Source organism: Lissotriton vulgaris, chromosome 2_1, assembly GCF_964263255.1.
Source record: "Lissotriton vulgaris chromosome 2_1, aLisVul1.2, whole genome shotgun sequence".
Taxonomy (NCBI): domain Eukaryota; kingdom Metazoa; phylum Chordata; class Amphibia; order Caudata; family Salamandridae; genus Lissotriton; species Lissotriton vulgaris.
The window spans coordinates 576,431,261-576,456,779 of record NC_141687.1 but is presented as its reverse complement, the minus strand read 5'-3'; the positions used below and the strand labels follow the sequence as shown (position 1 = coordinate 576,456,779).

Sequence of the window (25,519 nt, the reverse complement as noted above, 5' to 3'; positions counted from 1 at the left end):
ACAGATAGAACCAGAAAATGAATCAGACAAGTTTGAGTCCTCAGAAGAGGAGCAACCAGAAGAAGCTACAGGACAAGCACAATTACCAGTTAGAGAAACGATAGCGTATGTAGGTAAAGGAAGACCCTTTAATAATTCAATGCGCCCAGTGCGTCCAGAAAGTAAAAGAATTTTTCAAGAAGCCATGTGTAACCCAAGAACTCCTGAACACTTATTTCAAGCTACTGATAACAGACTCCGAGAACGAATGGGGTACCATGTACTAGATTCTATGGATGAACAAGAATTAGCGAGGTCAGCAGTACAATGGGCTGACAGTCCCGAGAAATATAGTGATGATGCGTTAGCACACACATTTCTGAACATGACACCAAGTGAACAGCGTTTAGCTGGTACATACATGATACAACACCTACTTCTATTGTATAGAAGCCAACATTCCGATCCAGGCCCCCTGCCTGATATATTAGCAGAACTACTCATGAATAAGTGGAGAGGTCTAGGTACCGATCTAATTAAGGTAATTCTAGAACATCGGCACAGATATAGTGCCTTTCTATGTCCACAATCTGATTCAGCACACTCCATGGAAAGAAAAATGTATTACATGGATAGACAGAATCCGTTACGTGAAGTGCACCCAGTCCAGAATACCGATAATACACTTAGACGTGTGTTTGTGTTCACACCCATAACCAAAATAGAATTATTGGAAATGAAGAAACTGGTACCTAGCCATGATAAAGATCCCGCAGGTTTTCACCGTGAAATAAAAGACATGTTACTCATGGGTGACTATACTTATCCCGACCTTATGAAGATATTGAAAGTATTACTGCCTCCTGGTATTTATGAGAAACTTAAAGAAAAAGAATGGGAAGTGGGAAATGCAAAGATTGATTGGACTGCATTAGAAAACGAAGAAAATACTAGAATTCCAGGCCAAGGGCTTGGGGATAAGGTTAAAGCATTACCAGGATTGTTAGTACAAGTGTTGCCACGTTTATTGAGTACGAAAAAGGAAGATTGGGGTGCAATCTCAGCCTGTAAACAGAAACCCGATGAAGACACTAGTGATTTTTATACTCGATTTGAGAAATGTTTTGGTATTAATAGCGGCCTGAAACCAAGCAGCGAATCATATCCACACCTTTTTGTAACGAAATTAGTCGAGAATTCACTGCCCCAGGTTAAGAACAGAGTACTGAAAGTCGAAAGCACTTGGCAAGCTAACACCCCTTCACAAATGTTACAAATGTTACAGTACCACCAGAATAGAATTAGAGAAGAACAAGAACATGAACAAAGACGTATGAAAGACACGAAAATGAAAATGTTAGTTGCCCAGTCAGTTCCTGCTGATGGTCACAAAAAGGGTGCGACCCAGCCCAGTAATTCGACGGCTCCTGTTAAAGGGACATGTAACTATTGTAAACAGCCAGGTCATTATGTAAACGATTGTGCAGTTCTGAAACACAATATCTCCACGGGTAAGACCAAGGAGAGACCGCGCGTACCTAGACAAGATCAGGCCCAGCAACAAGTACCACAGAATATACAACATATTCCGCCTATGCCAGCTTCATCACAAACTGTAGCAGTGCCACAGCAACAGCCTATTACTGCAACACAGAACACGACACAACAGATGTACCAGTATGCACAGAATGACTACCCCGATTATCAGCGGTACACATGAAACAGCCTAGAGAGGGAGTTTGGCTTGCCCCTTATTGAAGTTCCTGTAGATCAAGAGGGTCCTTATGTACACAGTCAAGTGTTAGGAAAAGACAGAAAGTTTTTAATTGACACAGGGGCAAGCAGGACCACAATCAGTCACAATGAGGTTCCAGGGGCACCCCTCTCAGGCTCACAGAATGTTTCCCTTGGATTTTCAGGAAAGCCTATTATTAATGAAGTATCACAGCCACTTCCCCTTGCAGTTGGTCCTTTGACACGGACTACAGATTTATTGCTTACAAAATCATGTCCAGAAAACTTGTTAGGTATAAAGACACTGAAAGCTCTAGGAGCTATAATATGCTGTTCTCCGGAAGGAGTACGATTATTCTTGCGAGATTTTAAAGGCCATTATGTATTAAGAGACATGGATCCCCGGTTACAGAGTGTACCTGCACACTTGTGGGCGCAAGGCCCCACTGATGTAGGTTGTATGCACATTACACCATATCGAGTCACACTCAAAGCAGGAGTGGTATTACCACGAATTCGACAATACAAGTTACCTCCAGATGCTGTAGTGGCTTTACTGAGAATAATTGACGAGCTCATTGCACAAGGAGTGGTCGTGGAAACCGACTCCAATGTATGTAATTCTCCTATCATTCCAGTTCTTAAACGTACTGATCCAAATGCACCACCTGTTTATCGATTAGTTATTGATCTGCGCGAATTGAATAAATGCATTGTACCACAGTATCCTGTGGTTCCAGATATCTCTTCATTACTGACAGCTATTGATTCAGAAGCGACGTTCTTTACTGTAATTGACCTCAAGAACGCCTTCTTTAGCGTCCCAATTGATCCAGAAAGCCAATACTTGTTCGGATTCAGTTTAAATGGACGAAGTTTCAAATTTTCACGCGCACCTCAAGGATTCACAGAAAGCCCCAGCATCTATAGCCAAGCACTGAAAAGACAACTTAACAGTATCCACATGCCTGTTAACACCGCCCTACTCCAGTATGTCGATGATCTACTGATCACCGCACGAAGCGAACCCGAATGTGAAACAGCATCACTGACGGTTTTAAATTTCCTGGCTGACAAGGGGCACAAGGTTTCCCCTTCAAAGCTGCAATTCTGTGTTCAGCAAGTTGTGTACCTGGGTCACTTGCTGTCCAAAGTGGGGAGACAGCTCACTTCAGATCGCATCCAGTTAATTGTAAACATGTCACCACCGAAAACACAAAAGGAGGTGCGGGCTTTCATAGGCCTCACCTCGTACTGCAGACAATGGATTCCCCAATATGCATTTCTAGCCAAGCCACTCATTCAGTTGACAACTCAGGAGGCAGCGACATCGACTGTCCTCCCTTGGACTCAGGAACATACACAAGCTTTTGAAGACTTAAAGAAAGCCTTATGTCAAGCACCGGTTTTAGCAACACCATGTTACAGTAAGCCTTTTACACTTTTTGTAACAGAACGTGAAGGTACTGCCTTGTCAGTCCTCACTCAGGAACAAGCAGGTTCGCACAAACCGTGTGCTTACTTTTCTAGCACATTAGATCCAGTAGCCCAAGCTTTACCTGCATGTTTGAAATCAGTCGCAGCGACAGCTTTAGCAATCAGACAGAGCGATTCCATAGTATTAGGACATCAATTGACAGTACAAGTTCCACATTCCGTGGAAGTTCTTTTAAATCGTACACAGACCCAACACTTGACCATAGCAAGACTGACAGGTTATGAATTGACATTGTTTCAGCCACACATAGAAATCAGACGCTGCAGCACATTGAATCCTGCCACACTTTTGCCATTAAGTGGTGTAGACCCACTGAAGCATGATTGTATCGAAGTCATCACTATTACGACGAAACCCAGACAAGACTTGACAGATGTCCCATTACCAGACCCAGACCTGACACTTTATGTGGATGGTTCATGTATGAGAACAGGTACAGGAGAATTAGTGGCAGCTTACGCAGTCACGACAGACACCGAAGTTATAGAAACAAATTGTATCGACACCCTGTCAGCTCAAACAGCAGAGCTCATTGCTCTGACACAAGCCTGTATTCAAGCCACAAATAAGAGAGTTAACATATACACTGATTCACGTTATGCATTCGGAGTCATTCACGATTTTGGAGTCCTTTGGCGAGAGAGAGGTTACTTGACTTCTCACGGTGCCAACATTCAACACGGTCCCCTCATTCAAGCCTTGTTAGATGCAATACATCTACCTACTGCGATATCTATTATGAAGTGTAAGGCACATACAAAGGTTACCGATACGATCTGCCAGGGTAACGACCTGGCAGACCGAACAGCTAAGCAAACTGCCCAGAATCGAATGCATGCAACTGACTTGACAAAGACAATAGTTCCGACACCATCACACTGCATGACAGTCAAGGATCCCGCACATGATGTAATTGACATACAGACACATGCCACACCAGATGAAATCAAGAAGTGGACTGAACTAGGAGGGATCCAAACAGATCAGGGATGGATGACGAAGGGAATATCTACATGGTTTCTCCCCGATTCTATGGTTCAAGTCATCATTAACACTATACATAGCCCAGCACACCTAGGAGAAAAGGCAATGCTAGATAGCATTCAACACATATGGTACAATAAGAACTTACGAGCCGCAGCGAAACAAAAAGTGCGTACTTGCATGATTTGTTGTCAGTTCAATCCGGGTAAAAGCATTCCTGTAGAGAAAGGTGGATTTCAGCCTCCCGACCACCCTTTTGAAGTCCTCCAGATGGATTATATCCAGATGGAACGTTGTCGAGGATTCAAGTATGTCCTCGTAGTCGTATGTGCACTTTCCCAATGGACAGAAGCATATCCAGTCCCAGATTACACTGCTCCGACCACTGCTAAGCAGCTGGTTCGCGAGTTCTTCCCACGGTATGGTTTGCCCCGTATCGTGTACTCAGATAACGGTCAGCCATTCTCATCCGAGCTTGTGAAACACATAACACTCCTGTTAGGGTATCAGTGGAAGTTCCACTGTGTCCGGCATCCCGAGGCAGCAGGTCTCATGGAGCGCCATAATCAGACTCTAAAGATCCGACTTTCAAAAATATGTAGAGAGAAAGGCGTTGACTGGATAGTAGCCTTGCCAGTTGCCCTTTTCTATATGAGGATGGTTGCGCACTCTCGAACTGGGCTATCCCCGTATGAAGTGGTCTTCGGTAGGCCACCAAATATGTGGGGGACGCCTATACCTCGTAAAATCACAGATGTTGATTGTGTTATGCTGACAGATTACCTTGCCTCCTTGATGTCTGCACTACAATCTTGTCGTTCACAGGTAGCTGCAGCCTTTCCCGACAACACCGAGGTGAAGCCCCATGAAGTGGTCCCTGGCGATTTTGTGTTCGTGCGGAACTTTGACCGGAGAAGTCCACTGGAGCCCCGCTGGCAGACCCCGAAGTTGGTTCTTCTGACGACAAGGACGGCTGTTAAATTGGAGGGCAGAAAAGGATGGCTGCACTCGAGCCACATCAAAAAGTTTCACGGACTTCCTTCGGACTTGGACTCTAAGCCCTGCCCTCCTCCACATACTGACTCAAAACTCCCCCTGGTCGAGAAAACCGCCTCCGAAGAATATAGACTAAAGTTACGGTCTAGCAAGTCAGACAGTTTAATTGTTTAAGTCCTCCCCTAGGTGAATCGGTTAAATTAGTTTCTGACATGTATCCCCTAGACCGAGATAGAGAGAGAGATAGACAGAGACAACTCAAGAAAGACGCATATTGTAAATCACTTCGTAGTCACTGTATAGTGACACTATTGATTATGTTTTTTTTAAGCCTTCTTATTATTGCTGCCAGTATATTATTGCACATGTACTACCCTATTTTCAAGCGTGCACAATCTGCTTACAATGTCACTGCCGAACATTCTTTTAGCGAATTACCTCCCCATGAATTGTCTTACAGACTTGCGCTGCGCAACAACACATTCATTAGTATGTTACATCACTCCCATCAGACTAACAATGCTACAAACTGCTGGATATGTGGCCGACTCCCTCCCTACCAGAAATACAAGGGAGTTCTGCCCCTCTTTCCGTACCTGTTCACTCACAATGGCTCCTGTGGGGCATGGTTTAGATTGATTAATTCCCTAGATTCTGACATTGCTGTTTACAATGGGAATTGGATTTGGGGAAACCTGAACTTAGTTCTACTTGAAGTCTGTTACCCTGACAAGAAGGGACTTCCCACTAGAACAGGAACTGATCTAGAAAATGAAGTATATGGGTTAGGTAATTACACAATTAACCTCATGATTCTAACTGTTGAATCCGAAGCCGCACCGGTATTGCCTGCTATGTCAGTGTTACCAGTCAAAGGTGAATTATGTATCAGAAAGAATGGTTCCGTACACTTATGTCATAGTAAATGTACTACTGTGATCGAATTCAGTGATCAAGGCAAATCCACGTTTAGAGCTACTCGTCATTCCTACTTTGTCTGTGGCCATACCGCATACCTACGTTTGCCTCCAGATTGGGATGGTACCTGTTACATTGCATTCCTTCTGCCTCCTGTTTTTCTAGCTCCTCCTGATTATCACAGAAATACCAATCTAGTAAACAATAGACTCCGAAGAGATCTCCCGATTGTCGACTACACTGCAACGGCATGGGAGCAATACACAGACTTCAATAAAGGTTTCTTCCCCTACATAGGTACTGTTACTAATAGTAAACTGATACGTAGATTAACTAGAACCCTTGAAGCAGTAGTGAATGAAGCTACTTCCGCTATAGGTAACTTAACAGAGGAACAGTCTGCCATGCGGGTTGTTGTTCTTCAAAATCGTCTCGTCATTGACGTCATCCTAGCTGATAGGGGTGGAGCTTGTAAGGTCATCGGGTCAAGTTGCTGTGTTTTCATTCCAGAAAACGCGCCAACGGTATATAAAGCTATAACACGTCTCCATAAAATTGCAAGTCTGATACATCAGAATCCAGGCACCTGGACTTGGTCCGGTTGGTTCTGGACAACGTTGACCGCTTGGGGATGGAAGATCCTATCCTTCCTAGGCATTGGCCTTCTCGTAGTATTCAGTTGCTGCCTGTGTTTACAATGTGGACCGGCGATTTGCGGCCTGTGCGCCACATCATGTATTCCGCATTCAAATTCCCATTCAAAACGTCAAAAGAAGAAAGAAGAGCAAATGATGTTACATGAACAGATTGATCGATTCATGCAGATCGATATATCATGAAGGGTCAGTAGGGGACAAGGAGGGAATGAGGTAAGATAAATTTTGTGATCGATTGTGTCCCCTATCTTAGACCCCAACGACTCCGTGTACACGCTACAAGTACATGTATGTTCCCTCCCCTTCAAGCTATGAAGACGCAAATACATTTGCGCCCAACGTTAACATGTCCTCTTTCAGATCCACCATGAATGGGTCAAATAGTCCGTTCCTAAATATGCCATGCCAACGTCTTTATGTAGTGTACTTTACACGTTTTTCAGCTCTGGCGAAGTAGGCCCTGAATTCTGCCATCGAGCCCTTTCTGCCTTCTGACTCTGAATCTCAAACCTGGGCTTGCATCTGTACCCGTGACCTCTGCCTTACTCCTTGTGCGGCTAACGGTGCTTGGCTCAGCCTGTTGCCTGCCAAGACTGTATTCAACCTTCGAATTATCTGCTCCACTCCTCGAAAATACATTCCTGTCTAGTAGTTTTATGTCAACATCCTTCCAGCTGCAGAGCAAAGGGCTCGGCCTCACTGTCTCCATGCAAGTAATTCATAGCACTGTTTCCATGGTAGGCCCATGCCCTCCCTCGCACCCCTCGCATCTCATGCAGACACGTAGACGCTCATACACGCACTCACAGTCAGTATAGAATAGCCTCTTGTCCGAGAGACCTTTTCCTTCCAGATAATACAGTTCCTTAAACATGAGATATTAGATACGATTTGGGATTAGGTTGATCTGACATCCAGACATCTGTCTCCACATGTAGGGCTAAATGTCAAGTCCCCCTTCACCCCTCAAGTTACACGTACATTACACGTCATACTGCTGCGCGCGCATCTCTGCCATGTATTTCTGCTGACACTGCCGGATTCACTCATGGATCCGCCTACTTGTGACATCATGTTAAATGACGTTCTTGTTCACGCCTTCATGCACGCCTATTGTAACGCCTTTTTGTATTACGTACATGCTTTCTTATCTCTCCTCTCAGCTGTTACGCCTCCTGCATATGCCTTTACTGTAATGCATTGACTATATATATGAATGCCTGTCAATAATGTATTGTCGCATACTTGCATACTCGCATATTACCATTGACTCTGTCAGTCTGTCCCTTCCCGAACCTGCGTGGTGACGGAACGGTATGCCACCTTGGCTCGAGCCAATATGCTAATCACCCAATTCCTTTTTAAGGAATAAAAACCCTTTTGAGAAACCTCAAATATCACGGATTTTGCCTCTTATTTATTATGAGTTATTCTTATTGACTTTACCGCATAGAAATTCAGTACCAGGTAATTAAATTTACCACAAATTAAAAAAGTAAATACGCATTTTGGCAAACCCTATTACTTATGACTGGGAGAAAGTACAGCAGCAATGTCCATATTGCAAGATTTTAAGACATACATGTCGAATTGGAGCTAATCACTTGTGTGCAAATCTTCCCGTTTGCCAGCAGACTTCCGGTCTAAGCAGCTGGTCTGTTACATCTTGCCTATTGTCAGCACTGGGCCTACCCAGGGCTTTACTTTTGATCCTGTCGAATGAAAATGGAAGTAACTTTCTGGGAGACCCTGTATTGGTTAAAGTCTCTCAAAGTTTGTGTTCTTCTGGAAATCCATCCCATGGATGGACAACATAGAAAATGCATTACTCGTCCCAACATTTCTCTCTATCTGTTTTCTTGCAGCTAACTTTTGTAAAAAGATACTTGTGAATATGGTCAATACTACCAATGGAGCCTTTTATTGGGTGTTTTTGAAGCCAATGCTGTATGGCCAGATCATCTACACACCAGAGACAGCAGAAACTCGGGCAATAATGCAAAAGGTAAGAAGGAACCATTCCTGCAAACCCCAGCGTTTCAGGGTGAGGGTAGGAAATTGGGACTTCATGCTGTGATGCATGTTTCTTATGTTCTTAAGTTCTTTGCTTTCCATCAAGTCCATAGTTATGTAACTGCAGACACCTGTCTAGTGGATGGTCCATGTTCATATCGATGTATCCATGTCTCATTATTGCCTACTAAGTGGGCGATGTTGTATTTTGCATAGTCATGTTGTAAAATCCTTTATGGGAATGTTGGGCGAGTGGTGTTCTAACAGAAGTTGCTATGGAGAGCTTGCCTGAGCCGGTTGCATGTCAGTATCCTGAATAAAGCCTCTCATTTAATGTCTGCACATTATGGAAGTTCTTTGTACACACTTATCAGTTGCGATGAGCAAGAAGGAGAAACCACCCTGTTGGACCGCCCCACCCTATGGATAGAATGGGACAAACAGTGAATGTGAACCAACGGTTGTTCTAGCCCAAAATAATTGTGTGAAGCCCTAATTCCAGATTGGAGTTGGGGCAGAGATGTGGAATTATTTTATTTCAAGTCTGCACATTTTGTGAAGGAGATACATTAGGGCAGATTTATGATAACTGGCGCATCCCCATGCGCCAGTTATTTTGCGCCGCTGCTCCGCCACCCAGGGTGCGCCGCATTTACAATGCGGCGCACCATGGGGCAAAAACGGCACAGATGCGTGACGCATCTGTGCCGTAAAGGTGCCGCATTGCTGGAGTTGCGTCGCAAGCGCGACGCAGCTCCGGCAAGGCTCAGGGGTGCCCCATCTTTACAATGCTGCATCAAGACCTACGCCTGCTTCAAGCAGGGGCAGGGTTTTGACGCAGCATTGGCCTGAAAGTGACTGAGTGAAATCTTATAGATTTCACTCAGCCACTTTTGCGAGGCGCACCTGCCCCGGAACGCCCACCCTGCGCCGGAACGCCCACAAGTGGCGCAGGGCTTTACAACGTGACGCATCTGCCTAGATGCGTCACGTTGTAAATGGGTCATAGGGATGCGCCACGTTTACGCCGCAGTTGCGTGACGCAAACGTGGCGTATTCCCAACATAAATCTGCCCCATTGTGTGCACGGTCTTGATCAACATTTTGAAACACAAGTTGCCAGCCCTTGCTCCGGCAAGGCTCAGGGGTGCCCCATCTTTACAATGCTGCATCAAGACCTACGCCTGCTTCAAGCAGGCGCAGGGTTTTGACGCAGCATTGGCCTGAAAGTGACTGAGTGAAATCTTATAGATTTCACTCAGCCACTTTTGCGAGGCGCACCTGCCCCGGAACGCCCAACCTGCGCCGGAACGCCCACAAGTGGCGCAGGGCTTTACAACGTGACGCATCTGCCTAGATGCGTCACGTTGTAAATGGGTCGTAGGGATGCGCCACGTTTACGCCGCAGTTGCGTGACACAAATGTGGCGCATTCCCAACATAAATCTGCCCCATTGTGTGCACGGTCTTGATTAACATTTTGAAACACAAGTTGCCAGCCCTTGCTTCCGTGTTCCGATTTAGCTCGCACAATATTATTCTGGAGGTATGACTCACTATAGTGAACTCTGCGCTCCTGACGCGACAAGCTTGGAGTGAAGTGCGATTATTGCTTATTCCTGTGAAGCACGCGTGGTGCACAACTTGGAATTTCAGGTACACCAGAGATGCAGCATTATACATTTAATATAAGTTCCCATTGGCTGGAGGCTGGAATTTTGACTAGGTGAACAAAGACGATGCCTAGTTGGTTAGCACTGTAGGATTCTTCAAAGGAAGTTGCAACCACTATCTGAGCTGTCAGGAGACATCAGTGACAACTTTTGTTATATTAATATTTTGTTTTGAATCTACCAGACAATGTGACTACATTTATTATGTAAGTTTGTTTTGTTTAAACGAATTGGAACTACTTTACTTGTTCTGCCGCAGTATTATTTGGCAATTTATTAGTAGAATATTTGGGTGATAGGTGCATTCTCATTTTTAATTGTTGACACCATGCAATCTGTTGTACTCCAGCTATACTGTAACAAATAAGATTGCCTATGCATGTGGATTTTGACGACCTGGCCGATAATTCTATGGTAGCAGTTGTGGAGTACGATGGGATAAAAGCCATATCTGAGGAGGAATGGAAGGAAAGTTTGCAAAGAGATTCCGTCATGCTAAATATTATTCAGTTGTTACCGAGTAGAAGGTCATTATCCAGTGTTGATGTTTTAGAAGTAAATTATTATAAATGTATGTGGCATGAGTTGTCTTATCAAGGAGGTATTTTGAAAAGAGAGGACCGATTGTTGGTGCCATTGGTTTTGCATGAGAGAGTTTTGAACTTGTTGCATTAGGGGCATAGTGGCATGTCTGGTATAAAAAGGAGAGGGCGAGATGGCCTTTGGTGGCCAGGTCTGGATTGAGATGTGGAAAGGTTTCTGAGATGTTTTTTGAGTTGTGCTTGCAGTGAGAAATGCATGTTTTACCTATTGTGTTTCTGGAGAGAGCCTGGTACAAGGTCGTAATGAATGTGTGTGGTCCATTTGAATTGCCAAATATCAGTAGGACCTATGTAATTTTCCTTATAGATTATTATTCTAAATGGCCAAATGTAAGTTTATTTAATTAGGTAAGATCAGCAGCTAGCATCGATTTTGTGAGGAAATATTCAAGAGAGAGGGATATCCCAAGGAATTACTCACTGCTAATAGTCCACTATTTGTGTCAGGGAAGTTTGAAAGATATTTGGAGTACTGTGGTGAAAATCATAGAAACACAGCCATTGCACATCCTCGTGGAAATAGTCTTGTAGAGAAATTTAACGGGGTGTTAGGTGAAAATATGCAATTGTCATTGCATGATTGCTATGATTGGAGAGAAGAGAGAAAAAAACTAATATGATGCCATAAAACAACTCCTAATTCTATGACAGGGGAATTACTTAATATTCTGCTAAACGGTTGGAAACCTTGTACAAAAGGAGTTCCTGGGTGGATGAGTCATGGCAAGGGGCAACACGCCAATAAGACCAAGTTATGGAGAAAGGTAAATAAGAATCAAATTAAATATGCCACAAGGGAATCTCAAGAGTTGAGAAAAAGGGAAATGTGTTTTCGACGGCAGAGATGGGGATAAAGCACACTTGCCCAGCCTCGACCGTGCTCACTAAAACATTACTGAATTTGAGCTTCAACTCGGGCACCTGCTATATCTGTAGTGCTTCCTGTTGAGGTTTAATTTTTGTGACAGGAGCCTGGTACCAGATTGAATCCTGCCCTGCATAGTTAGCCACGAAGAAGCAGCCTCCTGGTCACAGGAACTACACAGGGGTTGCGCTCGAGAAACTCAGGGATTCAAAGACCTCCCTCGAGTATTACAGCTAATTTTTGACTGCAGATATGGGGTTAAAGCACACTTGCCAAGCCTCGACCGTGCTCACTAATGTTTTGGGCTGATTAAAACGTTACTGAATTTGAGCTTCAACTCAGGCCCCTGCTATATCTGTAAGTGTTTCCTGTTGAGGTTTAATTTTTGTGAAAGGAGCCTCGTGCCATAATGAATCCTGCCCTGCATAGTTATCCATGAAGATGCCACCGTTTTGTGCAATACCTCTACTCAACTGGAGTACTTTTACTGGCTAATCAGTAAGTGCTACCTCGGGAAAATGTATAGTACTTTTCCTACTCTGCAGCTGCGTAAAGGGCCAGATGATTTGTCTCCACTGACCATGTGTGCCTGTAACTTTGCCACCACGCCAAAAGGCGCCGAGGACCCTTGAGTGAGCTGTCCATCATAGTTGGGAAAGGGCGGGAAGACGTTTGATACCGCTAGTGTGTGGTGCGGGGCCAAACGAGAGGGGCTTCTATGCGTGTCAACATGCCTCTTGTGTAAAGGGTCAGAGAGCGAGCAGGGCGGCAGGTGAGGAGAAAGCAGCCTCCTGGTCACAGGAACTTCACAGGGTTGCGCTCGAGAAACTCATGGATGCAAAGACCCGGGGCTTCTATGCGTGTTGTTCATATGCCTCTTGTGCATAAAGGGAAGATGTTTGATACCGTTAGTGTGTGTTGGGCGGGGCTTCTATGCGTGTCAACATGCCTCTTGTGCATAAAGGGTCAGAGACCGAGCAGGGCAGCAGGTGAGGAGAAAGCAGCCTCCTGGTCACAGGAACTACACGGGGGTTGCGCTCAAGAAACTCAGGGATTCAAAGACCTCCCTCGAGCATTACAGCTAATTTTCGACTGCAGATATGGGGTTAAAGCACACTTGCCAAGCCTCGACCGTGCTCACTAATGTTTTGGGCTGATTAAAACGTTACTGAATTTGAGCTTCAACTCAGGCACCTGCTATATCTGTAAGTGTTTCCTGTTGAGGTTTAATTTTTGTGAAAGGAGCCTCGTGCCATAATGAATCCTGCCCTGCATAGTTATCCATGAAGATGCCACCGTTTTGTGCAATACCTCTACTCAACTGGAGTACTTTTACTGTCTAATCAGTAAGTGCTACCTCAGGAAAATGTATAGTACTTTTCCTACTCTGCAGCTGCGTAAAGGGCCAGATGATTTGTCTCCACTGACCATGTGTGCCTGTAACTTTGCCACCGCACCAAAAGGCGCCGAGGACCCTTGAGTGAGCTGTCCATCATAGTTGGGAAAGGGCGGGAAGACGTTTGATACCGCTAGTGTGTGGTGCGGGGCCAAACGAGAGGGGCTTCTATGCGTGTCAACATGCCTCTTGTGTAAAGGGTCAGAGAGCGAGCAGGGCGGCAGGTGAGGAGAAAGCAGCCTCCTGGTCACAGGAACTTCACAGTGTTGCGCTCGAGAAACTCATGGATGCAAAGACCCGGGGCTTCTATGCGTGTTGTTCATATGCCTCTTGTGCATAAAGGGAAGATGTTTGATACCGTTAGTGTGTGTTGGGCGGGGCTTCTATGCGTGTCAACATGCCTCTTGTGCATAAAGGGTCAGAGACCGAGCAGGGCAGCAGGTGAGGAGAAAGCAGCCTCCTGGTCACAGGAACTACACGGGGGTTGCGCTCAAGAAACTCAGGGATTCAAAGACCTCCCTCGAATATTACAGCTAATTTTTGATGGCAGATATGGGGTTAAAGCACACTTGCCCAGCCTCGACCGTGCTCACTAATGTTTTGGGCTGATTAAAACATTGCTGAATTTGAGCTTCAACTCAGGCACCTGCTTTATTTATATCTGTAAGTGCTTCCTGTTGAGGTTTAATTTTTGGCCCACAGGAAGCACTTACAGAGTTAAGACAGGTGCCCGAGTTGAAGCTAACTTTGTAACCATTTTAGAATGGCGCCGGCAAGCTGCAAGAGTTGCTTACTTGCAAGTTATCTTTCCTCAACTTGAGCACCTGCCTTAACTGAAATCCGCCCGCGAGTGGATTTGCGGATTTTTCGGCAATTTCGCGAGATTCACGGATCGCGAAATTGCCGAAAATCCACAAATTCTGCGAGCGGAACGGATTTTCCACCCATAGTTAGTCCTCAAGTACATTTAACAAACCATATTAAAATGTGGGTGAAGGAGAGTTCCATTAGGAAAAATCGTTGCCTTGGCTTTGTTGTCAGGATAAACGGACTTACTTTATTTCCTCCACAAATTTATGTCACCCCCCTGGGTTGTATTTATTCTAATTTAGGTCAGGAACGTATGATATGATTTCTCTGAGGTCACACCGATAGCTAGTGGTGTAGTGGAGCTTCAAACCTTTGTTCTTTTTGCAACACAGCGATATATGCCAGATTCTATAAATTTCCCTGAAGCAGAATTTTCTCTCATCCAGTTTCCCTGCATGGAAACACTTATGTGGGCTCTGTCCCTTCAAGGGTCTGATAGCAGCTGAGTGTGCTGTTATGCTGGGGATGCCATGCAGCTAACACTTTGTTTTTCTCTTCTTCCCAACTTCTAGGTCAACGCAACACTGGCAGAACTAAACGCACTGAGGATGGGGGCATCTTCATTACTCTCCCTCGCAGACAACATTGCCGCCTTTTCGTCACTGATCACCAGCATCGCTCCCCTGCTTGACCAAGTCCAGGTGTCTATCGTCTTTCATAAGCTTTCCCTTTGTTATAACAGAGCTGTTTGTTCATAATTTGGATTGAAGGGTGAACCGGCCATTGAATGAACAACCATGTGGAAAAACTGTTTGGAGAACAAATGCATAGGCTGTTAGATGGATGGGTGAATAAGCTATTGAAGTGAATGAGCTTTGTAAATGCGCTTTATAAAACCGTGGCCAAAAGAGTATAAACATGTGCGAGCTTCTGAGCCATAGACAGCAGACACTGATGGATCAACTGTCCAAAGTGGCATGCGGTGAGACACCGTCCAACACTGGGGTTTATTGTGATCCCTGTGTACCATTTGTCAACAGTTGCATGTGCATGTTGCCTTGTTTATGGTGGCATATGATTGCATACTAAGAAAACAGTTTTCAAGAAAGATGAGGAGAAGGCAACAAGAACAGCGCTTACTTACAAAAACACAGATCAAGCACAAGATTCCCAGCTGCAGTTCATGGCTAGCTAGCACAGATTTAGACATTATAGTAGACTAGCATATCACTACAATGCAGGTAGATGGCATTATTTAGGGTTTGGTGGAATAATGGGGACATTATCAGGACTCCAGCGTTGCTCAACCCAGAGTTTCAGCACCCCAATTAGATTTAGGAACCCACTGACTGGGTGCTGGTGGACCCTCTACCAGCTCTGCCTTTGCATAGCTTGCATGCCTATGAGGGTCTGCTTCCTCTGGTGCATTGAGAGCTTCTCCCTATTTATAGTGGTCCTCCCAGAGCAGATCATTCCTTAATGGCAGACCTAGGCTGGGAGAATCAACGGTGGGCCCCACTTGTCAGGAAAAATCTTACTAAGTGTCAGAGCCACGGTTTTATGTTTTTCAGAAACAGCACCCCGCTGTGGGGGTTCATTTCGGTGAAACACAAAAGAATTTGGCAACTCATCGGGCATGCACTTTTTTGTACAAATATACGCCTGTCGTGTTTGCAAAACCACTGCCATTAGACATTAAGTGCTGCACATGGAGGGCAGAGACGGGTCCATTGATGCCGCTGAGGCCTTGGTGAATTGGCTGGTTGGATGTAAGTAGGCCCCTAACTCACCAAAATGAAACAACTCTCATTTAATCCATTCCCAACATTCTTAGCCATTAGAGATAACAGATGCAGAAGTGGCTTGATCAATTCAGCCTGATTTGGTTTAGCGTAAATGTCATGTTTTTTGGTTTTTGCCATTACCACAAACAATGCTGCACTAACCTACCTCTGACAATCCCTCCCTGTCCCAATCCAGACTTAAAAACAATACATGACATCCTCCTTACTAGTTATTTAAAAACAAAAACACTTGGTGTCCAGTCACCCACACCGACCTCTCTCTGCATTTATGCATGCCCAAATTGTGAAGAAAAAAAATCAGGTGCTCAGGTGTCTTCTCTGAGAGGCATGTCAGCACGGGTTAGAAGTCAATGTCAGCAGCAACCCACACTGACGGGGATTGTAACAGGGGGTGGAGGAAGAGTACCATGTCCATTCTCAGACTCCCTTGGGTTGGTGGAGACCACTCAGTCAAAAAAAGAACTTTTGGTTTAAAGAGGCTTGGGTGATGTTGGGCAACACGCGGGATGAGAGTACTTCCCGAGGTGATGGCAAAAATGTGGAAAACAAGTTTTGGTGTTAAACTTCTCTGACATAGTAACAGTGACTACCCCGGTTAAGAGTGCAGTTTTCATGCTACAGGCCTCCAGCGACTGCCCTATGCACCAAGGCCCTGTAAAGCACACTGCTGATGGTATGGTGCATCTGGACTATGTATCGTATGGCTTTTTTCTCTACCACTTTGTGGTAGGATTGGGAACAGGAAATTCACTGAGGCGTCGCTTGTAAATCCAAGATAGCTTTATTAGAATAAAGCATATGTAAGGTACAGATAGGAGCCCACGTCAGAGGCAGCGGCACAGCAAGGAAACAAGAAACAACTGCCAGAGCCAGGGAGGAACATAGCATGACATAGTGGGAATTCCACAATAACATTCTAAAGATTAAAGGAACAGTGGACAAATGACCACACACTTACAGCAGTCAGGGCATGCTTGAATGGCAGGGTGTTCTTGAAAGTGCTCTTTCTGTTGTACTGTGATATCAGAAAATTGACTGTGATAATATATGCAAAATGCATTACTATCCTGACTTTTCAAAGACTCACATTTATGGCTGACATCTTCAAAGTGCTCTTTCTGTTGTACTGTGATATCAGAAAATTGACTGTGATAATATATGCAAAATGCATTACTATCCTGACTTTTCAAAGACTCACATTTATAGCTGACATCTTTACTTGTGCATGGTGCTTGATGAGAAGTGTCTAGTAGTTTCTTGTAACTTGCTTCTTCATAATGTCAAAAAATGTAAAAGCTACATTTACATCAATTAATTTCTCTGTCTCTTTTTTTCCTGAATAGAGTTACCTGAGGAATCCCTTAGTGCAGGCCTTATTCAGCACATTAGGAAAAGCAAATGCCACTGAGCTGAATTCCGAAATAGACAAACTCAGTAAGTCACATCATACCTTCCTTTGAAATGAGAGGTAACTGTCCCCGGATGTGTTACAATATTGTGTGATCCAGGGGCCGGCATGTCCAACCATGAGGTCTTACAACCCGATCAGACCGTCTGATCCACCACATGCAGAACCATCATCCAGTCGCATCACAGTTTGCTAATACTAGTCAATTTTCTAAACTCCCTGGTGGGGATGTGGGGGGACAGTTTTGTTCAGCGATCTGTCACCTGCCTTGGGCTATATTGTGTGCTTGGTGTTTGAATTGGGTTGATAGTTGCACTTCATACCAGGTTGACTATGATGACTTTGGGCTCCTGGTTCAGGGAATGCTCCTTGTTCTCATTGCAAAGGGCTCTGACTGTTTCCATATCATTAATTTCCTTGCAGCTAATAGCCTTTTCCTCTATGCTCTAGGATTTTGGGTTGGCCTTTACACTATCCGACGTTTACCCTACTGTTGCACTCACTGGAGTTAGAATAGTAATTTTTACCCCTACACTATCCAACACTTACCCTACTGTTGCACTCACTGGAGTTAGAATAGTAATTATTACTCCTATACTATCCAACACTTACCTTAAATGTGATGTAATGGTATGCCTTGTAATGGAATGCGTTGTAAAGGTATAATGCGATGTAATGGAATGCGTTGTAAAGGTAATGTCTGAAAATGCGATGTTATGGCATGCAATGTAAAACAATGTGTTGTAAAGGATGTTGGGATGTAAAAACTGCATTGTAAAGGCATGCATTGTAAATGTATGCGTTGTAACGTCATACATTCAGCAAGACGGTACCATGGCGCACCTCGGGAGAATGCGCACCAGATACGAGTGAAAACCTATGCCAAACGGTGAGTGGCTTCTACGGACACCAAGAGTGCCGCCAAATAGGTAGAGTGGAGTAAAGGTCGAGGGGAGAACACTACTAGGGGTGGGAGGAACTCCATGGAATCTGACTGGGCTTTTATGTAAACCCATGGCATTCCGCAGAGTGAAACTCTGCGAGCTCCACCCACTCTAGTTTTTATGCCCTGTTAGATTTGCTATTTGGGGATTCTCACATCTTTGGTGCGGAGGCTGCTTCGTTCCTGGAGACATTGGAACCTGGAGGTGTTTTAATCCTTTCTAGGGGAGTAGTTCCTCCACTGTTTCAGCTTAGGGGCAGTCTTGTTCGTCTTAGAGTTCCTCGAGGGCCAGGCCCTATAGGAGGCACTGGCAGATAGGCAGGTTTGGTCTGGTTCACTACTTCCTCTCACACCTTAGTAGTCCCACCCTCTTTGTCTGGGATTTGCCATGCCAGGTACCGCTAGTTGAGATGTGGTGTGCCTTTTTGCTTGTCTTCTGTCTCTGCAGTTGGCTTGAATGTTGCTCTGTTAGCCTTGAAATTGCCTTTTCCTTGCAGCCATGTTTACTCGTTCGGTATGCATTCTCCTATGGATAATTTAAAATCCTTCGAGGCCCTGGAAACAGGCGGTGTTTTGTCCTCTCTATTGCTATGGTGGTAGAGGTTTCCACCACTCTAGGACCAGTTTTGATTTTCCATAAAGAATCCACATACATTAGGTATTCTCGGCTGTTCCAGATACTGATCTTTTCCTGAGGCTAGAGTGGTCATCCGTCCATGTTTCCCTTTGGATGCTTTTTTCTATGGCTCTGCAAATCACGCTGTTGGTTTTCTCCATGTTCGCTCTTACTACGCCTCTGAATCTTTGTTAGTGGTTCCTCTGCGGATATGACGCTCTTTTAGATGGACTTGCTGGTCGGATTTGGGGGTGGATGGTTGATGAGTGAGGTCTTGTTCGGATTTTTTTCAGACTTAATCTGTTTTCTGGTGTGCCAAAAGTTCTTGATCCCGTTGTATAGTAGTATTGATTGGTGATGAGCTATGTGCGCTGGGGAAGTAGGTGAATCATTGCTCTGATGGAGATGTGGATCCCTGCCTGTCCCATGTTCTCCTGCCTGCAAGCACACCCTTTCTATTCCTGCTTCCTTCAGCAGCAGGACCTTCCTTGCCACCTTCAGATTATGGCTATTTTTGCCATGAGCCCTGCTGGGACTGTCCCTTTATGTGCTCGGTCTGGAACGCTTTGGTCATTGTTTCTGTTTGTTTTCTTGCCCTGGCATGCCATGGTCTGTGTTGCTGTTTCTTTTCTTGCCTGCTGCCTACGACTTGCCTTCTCTCTGCTGCAGTGCCAGCCGGCCCTTGTGGCTTCTTATTTGCCTCTGTCTGTCTGGTGGTGGATGTGATGGTATCCCTGCTTCCAAGATCCTTTGCACAGTTCAGCTCTTTATCACTCCCTATGGTTCTTCAGTCTAGGGTCCTTTTTTGTGCTTATTGGCTTTGGCAGTGGTAGTTTTCTACTGTCTGGTGTTGTTGTACTATATATATATTTGAGGTTGCCCATGCCAACTGTTGCCCTGGAGCCGCATACTTTTTGTGGCATTTGTCTTTGACTTTGGTTGCTATCTCAGGGTAACTGACCTGTTGCTTAGTCTTTTATGGTCCTCAGCATACGTTTCTCTGTGTATGCTATCTTACGGCATGTTTTTTTTCATTATCCTCAGGTCCGCCTCCATGGGCACTGCTCTAGTATTGATTCATAATATAAGTAATCTGCAGGTGGAAGTATCCATCAGAAGAAACTTTTACTTACCTTTGGTAATGCTCTTTCCAATGAATACTCTGTCCACCGTCCCACTCGAAAGTGGGGTTGAAATGTTGTTATTTGGGTGCTGTTCAGTTTTCAACACTGTCTTGCTGATTCTTCTTTGATCCTGTCCTTGAAAAAATAGGATGGCAACTGATGTCAGTGTGCTGTGAAGTCGAGTTAGGGGCTTAGTGCCACCTGCTGGTGCAGGGGAGCTATTTCAAGTTTCGTATCCAGTCTGGTGCCTGTGAAGATTCACGAGGAGAGAAATCTGCCTGTAGATAGAATATCCACGAGAAAAATCATTACCAACTGTAAGAAACGTTTTCTTTACTAGAAAAATAATTCCTCAGGGACGCCCACATTTACTAAAGTTGTGTGAGGGAACTTGCACAGGATACTTTGCAAAGTGCAGAAAAAGATAGTGTCAATGTATTTACAACCATAAAGGTCCACCAGGGCCGCACTAAACTGTGTTGTGTCTTGTAGTTGCCCATAAAATCTTTGATTAAATGTGAGCCCAAATATGTCTGCAGCTAGGCAAGCGAATTATAATCAAACATTTGAGGAGGGTATTTCTCTATAAGGGAAAACTCACAACGTTCATAGATTGGGCGCTAAAACTCCAAACAGCCCTGGCATTGAATGTAACGTGAGTTTGAATCTAAACTCAGGAATCACCGCAGTAAGACCCTCAACATTTAACGGCCCAGCCTATGCCAATGCACGTTTTCATTTTTTCTCAGGAGTCGTCGAAAAGATGAAGAAATTTATAATTCTGTGAGTTTTAGGATTGACCAGTAGATGGTAATTCTTTTTGACCACCAGAATGCACTGTTGTACAACAATATTTCAAGTTAGTGCGACAGGCGCAAAAGAACATTTTCATCTGAAAGTTTCACTACAAAAGTCGGCTTGCCATGTCTCCAAAGAAACGGGGACAATTCAAAACACTACTACACAAAATACAACTACACAGACTCATAAATTGTCTGGGAAGTAGTACTCCTGCAGCGCTGGTTCACAGACTAAATTGAGCCCAGAATGAGTATTGTTGTGATAGTCAGATATGAACCATTTGCCCATACAGTATGAAGTTTTCTGCTTTTTGAGCTACACTGTTCCGGGAGGGAAAGGATACCCCAAAAATTGAAAGTTGGAGTCATAGGGGGTAAAATACACTCCAAAATTGATGGATGGGATTGGAGGGGGGTATTTTTATATGCAAAAGTGAGTATTTTCCCTGTGGGGAAACACAAAAAAGTTTCACAAAAATATCACTAGCGCAGTACATTTGATGTGTGTGGACTTGCTACAGTTATGCCGTCGTGAATGGCTGTGCCTGCAGTAACATTGGATTTACAAAGAATTCCAGAGCTACTCCAGAGAACCTCTGACTCTCGAGGATTCTTATGAGAAGTCCTCGAATCCTTTGTGAACCCCAAGATAGAAATGTATAATTCTGCACTGTAATTTTGTAACTATGGTTTATGAATCAAGGTATTTGATGTGAAAATAATTGCAATTGGAAAGTGTTCTTTACTTCCCGGAACTCTATTTATGGGAAAATGTGTAGGTCCGGGTGTGTACCTTGGTAAAGAGAGAGATATGCACTAACTACAACTATATATGGCATTGAATAACAATTGTTTATTACTAGATAACACCAATTTTATCGACCTTAAACTAAAAACTGATGGAATTCAAGCGTATGCCTCGTTGGTTACTACAGTGTTGTTACATTGTGCACTAAGGGGTAAATATATTAAGAAGTGACCACAGACGTTGCATTGGATTGCGTCAAAAGGAGCGGCGCTCTCGCTCAGCATCACCTGCTGTAATCCGATGTGTGGGGTCAGGTGTTGCTGAAACGATTTGAATCGCTCGCATCGCACCACGTCATTTGTTTAATGTGTCTTCTTCTTTCTGCAGAGCCTTACATCGGTATTCTAGAAGACAACGAGTCCCTCCTGAGAGACATCACGCCAATAGTCACTCTGTTTGTGAACCTGGCCGAATGTATATCGTACGACCGCATTCGTCCTGCGAACAGCAGCCAAGCGCTGGATGACGCGGCCACGCTGCTGCGGCAGCAGAACAAACTCTTCGCGGGTGAGTTGCACACACCGCTAAAATGTAATGTAATGTAATGTAATGTAATGTGTCTTGTAAAGCGCACTGCTGCCCTGAGGCGTCGTGGCGCTGTAGACCGCTGGGGAACCCATCCTGGCTATCCCTGTGAGATGGTCCCTACTGGGTATCTCCAAGGTGAAACAGGCATCCCCGGCGAATGTGGGGGGCTGTTGTAGTGATGAGGCAGGCTAATGCCCAGAGTTGCCGAGTGTGATCCCTGGTTAGAGTAGGCACCGAGGCGAGAATTATCGAGTCCGCTGACCCTGGTCCATGACCCTGCCGCGTCGGGAATTGAACCCTGGTCCCGGGCCGTTCTCTGCTTCCGGGTCTGCCGCCTCTAACCAGTGAGCCACACCACCCCAAAATGAAAGATGCTTCTTGAGAACTGTGCGGCAAGCGTGACACTACCTCCGAAGCAGGATATTCAGTTGTGGCTTGCTAACAGAGTAAGCATAGTGCTGTATTGGGGGTGCGTACGAATTGAGGCATAGATTGTGGCAATTCAATTCAGTTTATTAAAGTTTTGTGGCAGTTAATACACAGTGTTGAATAAGTATTTCCAGGGTCCTCGTAATGATTGTAGGAGGGAACAAGCGACCAATGAAGTGCTGAGGAGTGGTGGTAGTACCAGGAGAAATACATGTTGTTAAAGTGCCAAGAAGAGGAGTTCAGCGGTGTAGACAATGACTATGATTGGAATGGACCGAATCATATATTAATGCAAGGAGCTACACAACTGTATAAGAGACAGGCGCGCAACACCCATTGAACTCACCGAGCTTCAGCCCCCCCCCCGTCGTGTGTGGCAGCACGGGATGAGACAGATCCCGGGCACACACAGAGCCGCACCCGAACGTTCCACAGGTCTTTAAAAGACCATTTGAATGTTAACTAGGCCTTGCAGTTGTTTCACCCCCTTCTGAGAGCCCCTGCAGCTCCACTCTGCCTACTGATTAAAGGTTCAGCACCCCCCCCGAAATTTTTTCTTAGCCCCCCCCCCCCCGAAATTCGGCTCTAGTTGTGCCTCTGATAAGAGAGGAGTTATGATTTGAGGTACAGGTGATACATTTCCTCACAGGGCTGATGCAGGATGCCCCAATACGAAACACAATTCACAAAAACAGTCAGCAAGGCAGTGCAAGGGTTTATCTTCCATATGACCCCTCAGCGGGCCTCCTCCGATTGCCCGGATGTCGTGCACCACATGCTGGCCTCACGGAGATCATATGGGAGTGCCATCAGCTGCAACAGGCTTGGCTGGAGGTAAAAGAGACTGTATCGGGAATAGCAGATCGCACAATTGTGGCCACGCTTCGAATTTCGCTGTACCGCACACGGAGCAACCATTGGCTGCCGCAAGATTGTCTGGGTTACCTGGGCAGTCGTCAGGGGCAGCAAGACAGGTTTAATAATGGGCTAGGCAACCAGAACGTACATCGCGGCCAGATTGCCCCTGGCGACTGCCAACGCGACTTTTGGCCTTGCGGCACCGCATCAGGAGTGGTTCCTCCATTCTTCTGAGCTGACAGGGGAGGTCCTCTCTTCAATGGTCTACGCCCGTTCACACAGGAAGTCACAGGCAGGAGGCTACAGCCACCAGCAGTCATCGTCTTCCACTTTGGTGGCAACAATTTAGCAAGGTTACAAGATGCGCCTTATTCGAAAACTTCATATGTGGGCCATTACATGAAGTTGCAAGTCCCGTAGGGGCCGAATGTATTAGTCATGCCCCTTGATCAAGGAACAGCTGTTGTTTTAATGGAATTTTGTTTCATCTTCCTGTGGCAGCAATATGCGTGTAGAGAACTTGGTTCCGTCCATTCCATAGCATTTATTGCAAAAACTAAGCGATAGAGTTTGGGGGAGGCCTGGTTGGTTGGGTTACCACCCAGGCATGTGGCAGGGAAGGAGTCATTGTTGACCACAACACAGGTAGAGAACATTGGCATCAAGAATATAAGTGTAGGCAAATTCAAGATGGAATTGGATTTTAAGCCTTTAGCTCAAGCCAGGGCAGGGGTACAACAGTCTCTGGTGGAAGGCTGAGGACGCCAGCTTACTGCACTTGTCCATTGCTGGACAGGGTACCCATTACACGGCCATAGGGATACTGGTGGGTGGTGGCTACACCAGGGTACCAAGGTAGGTCCCAGTTACCAAGGCCAATCTCTCAAAGGGGGCCAGAGGGGATCCCAGTATTGGGTTGGCTCTGGCTCTGTAGTTTTGGGGACCAGCTGTTAGGGTGGTCCAAGCTTCTTCTGTCTTGAGGGGGAAGGTGTTGTTTGGAATACCATCTGTTATGCTGGCCCAAGCCCCCTCTGTCTTGAAGGGACAGGTAAGTTTGCCTTGCAAAAGACAACTTATGGTAGGACCAGCTGGGTTTTTTCCTGGGCCCAAGTCAATTGAATCAGTCGATGCCACATGGGCCTGGAGGGGGCGTCAACTATGACTCCTTTGGAGTATGTGCTAGGAACTTTGATGTATTAGTTAAGTCCATGTCATAATCACAATGCTGTTCTGTACATAGTGTACATTTATATGGAAACTAAAATATGTGTCATGTTTATGAGATGTAATAAATAAGGCCAGAGAATGGTATATTCTCTAACGCAAAAATGGTGGCTTGCATTGGGTTCTTTCTCAGAATTAACTATAAGAGTATCTGTGTGTGTAAGGTCAGTAAGGACACCTCCACCCACTACGCCGGACATACGCTTAACCCAGTCTTCTCCTCCAGCAAGTACATCGCCTTCACCCACTCCGCCGGACTTCACTGGACGGATCACAGCTGCGTCCACTTCAGCTTCAGAAAAACCACGACCCACCACCACCCGCAACAGGTGCCTCGCAGAAGCTGGAACAAGATCACCGCCGACCAGCTCACCACCTCCTTCAGCCAGAACCCTCCCGCCAGCACAACGGACCCCAACAAAGCAGCCTGCAACCTCACACAGTGGATCACTAACTGCGCAGACGACCTCGCCCCACTGAAGACCCCTCCCAGCAGACACGGCAGCAAGAAAGCCTCTTGGTTCACCAACGAACTTAAGAACTCCAAGAGGAACTGCCGCACCCTCGAGAAAGCCTGGTGCAACTACCAGACCACAGACAACATGACTGCCCTCAAGCACGCCACCCGCAAACACCACCAGCTGATCTGCACCACCAAGAAGTCAAGCATGCCACCGCAAACACCACCAGCTGATCCGCACCACCAAGAAGACAGCCTTCAAAGAACGACTGGAAACAACGCCCACAACAGCAAGGAACTCTTCAGCATCGTCAAAGAGCTCTCCAACCCCAGCGCCGGAAACAACGACATCACTTCCACGCAATACCTCTGCGACTCACTCGCCTCGTTCTT

At 45.4% G+C, this 25,519-nt stretch overlaps 1 protein-coding gene across 1 annotated transcript in view; it reads left to right on the top strand.

Annotated features, from left to right (window-relative positions):
• Positions 1-25,519, top strand: part of LOC147730764 (uncharacterized) — a 625,137-nt gene that overhangs the window by 405,790 nt on the left and 193,828 nt on the right. The window contains exons 22-25 of the mRNA XM_086955578.1: positions 8,631-8,770; positions 14,696-14,824; positions 17,272-17,362; positions 21,955-22,134. Of these exons, the coding sequence (XP_086811704.1) occupies positions 8,631-8,770; positions 14,696-14,824; positions 17,272-17,362; positions 21,955-22,134 (540 nt within the window). The remainder of the gene's footprint in view (positions 1-8,630; positions 8,771-14,695; positions 14,825-17,271; positions 17,363-21,954; positions 22,135-25,519) is intronic.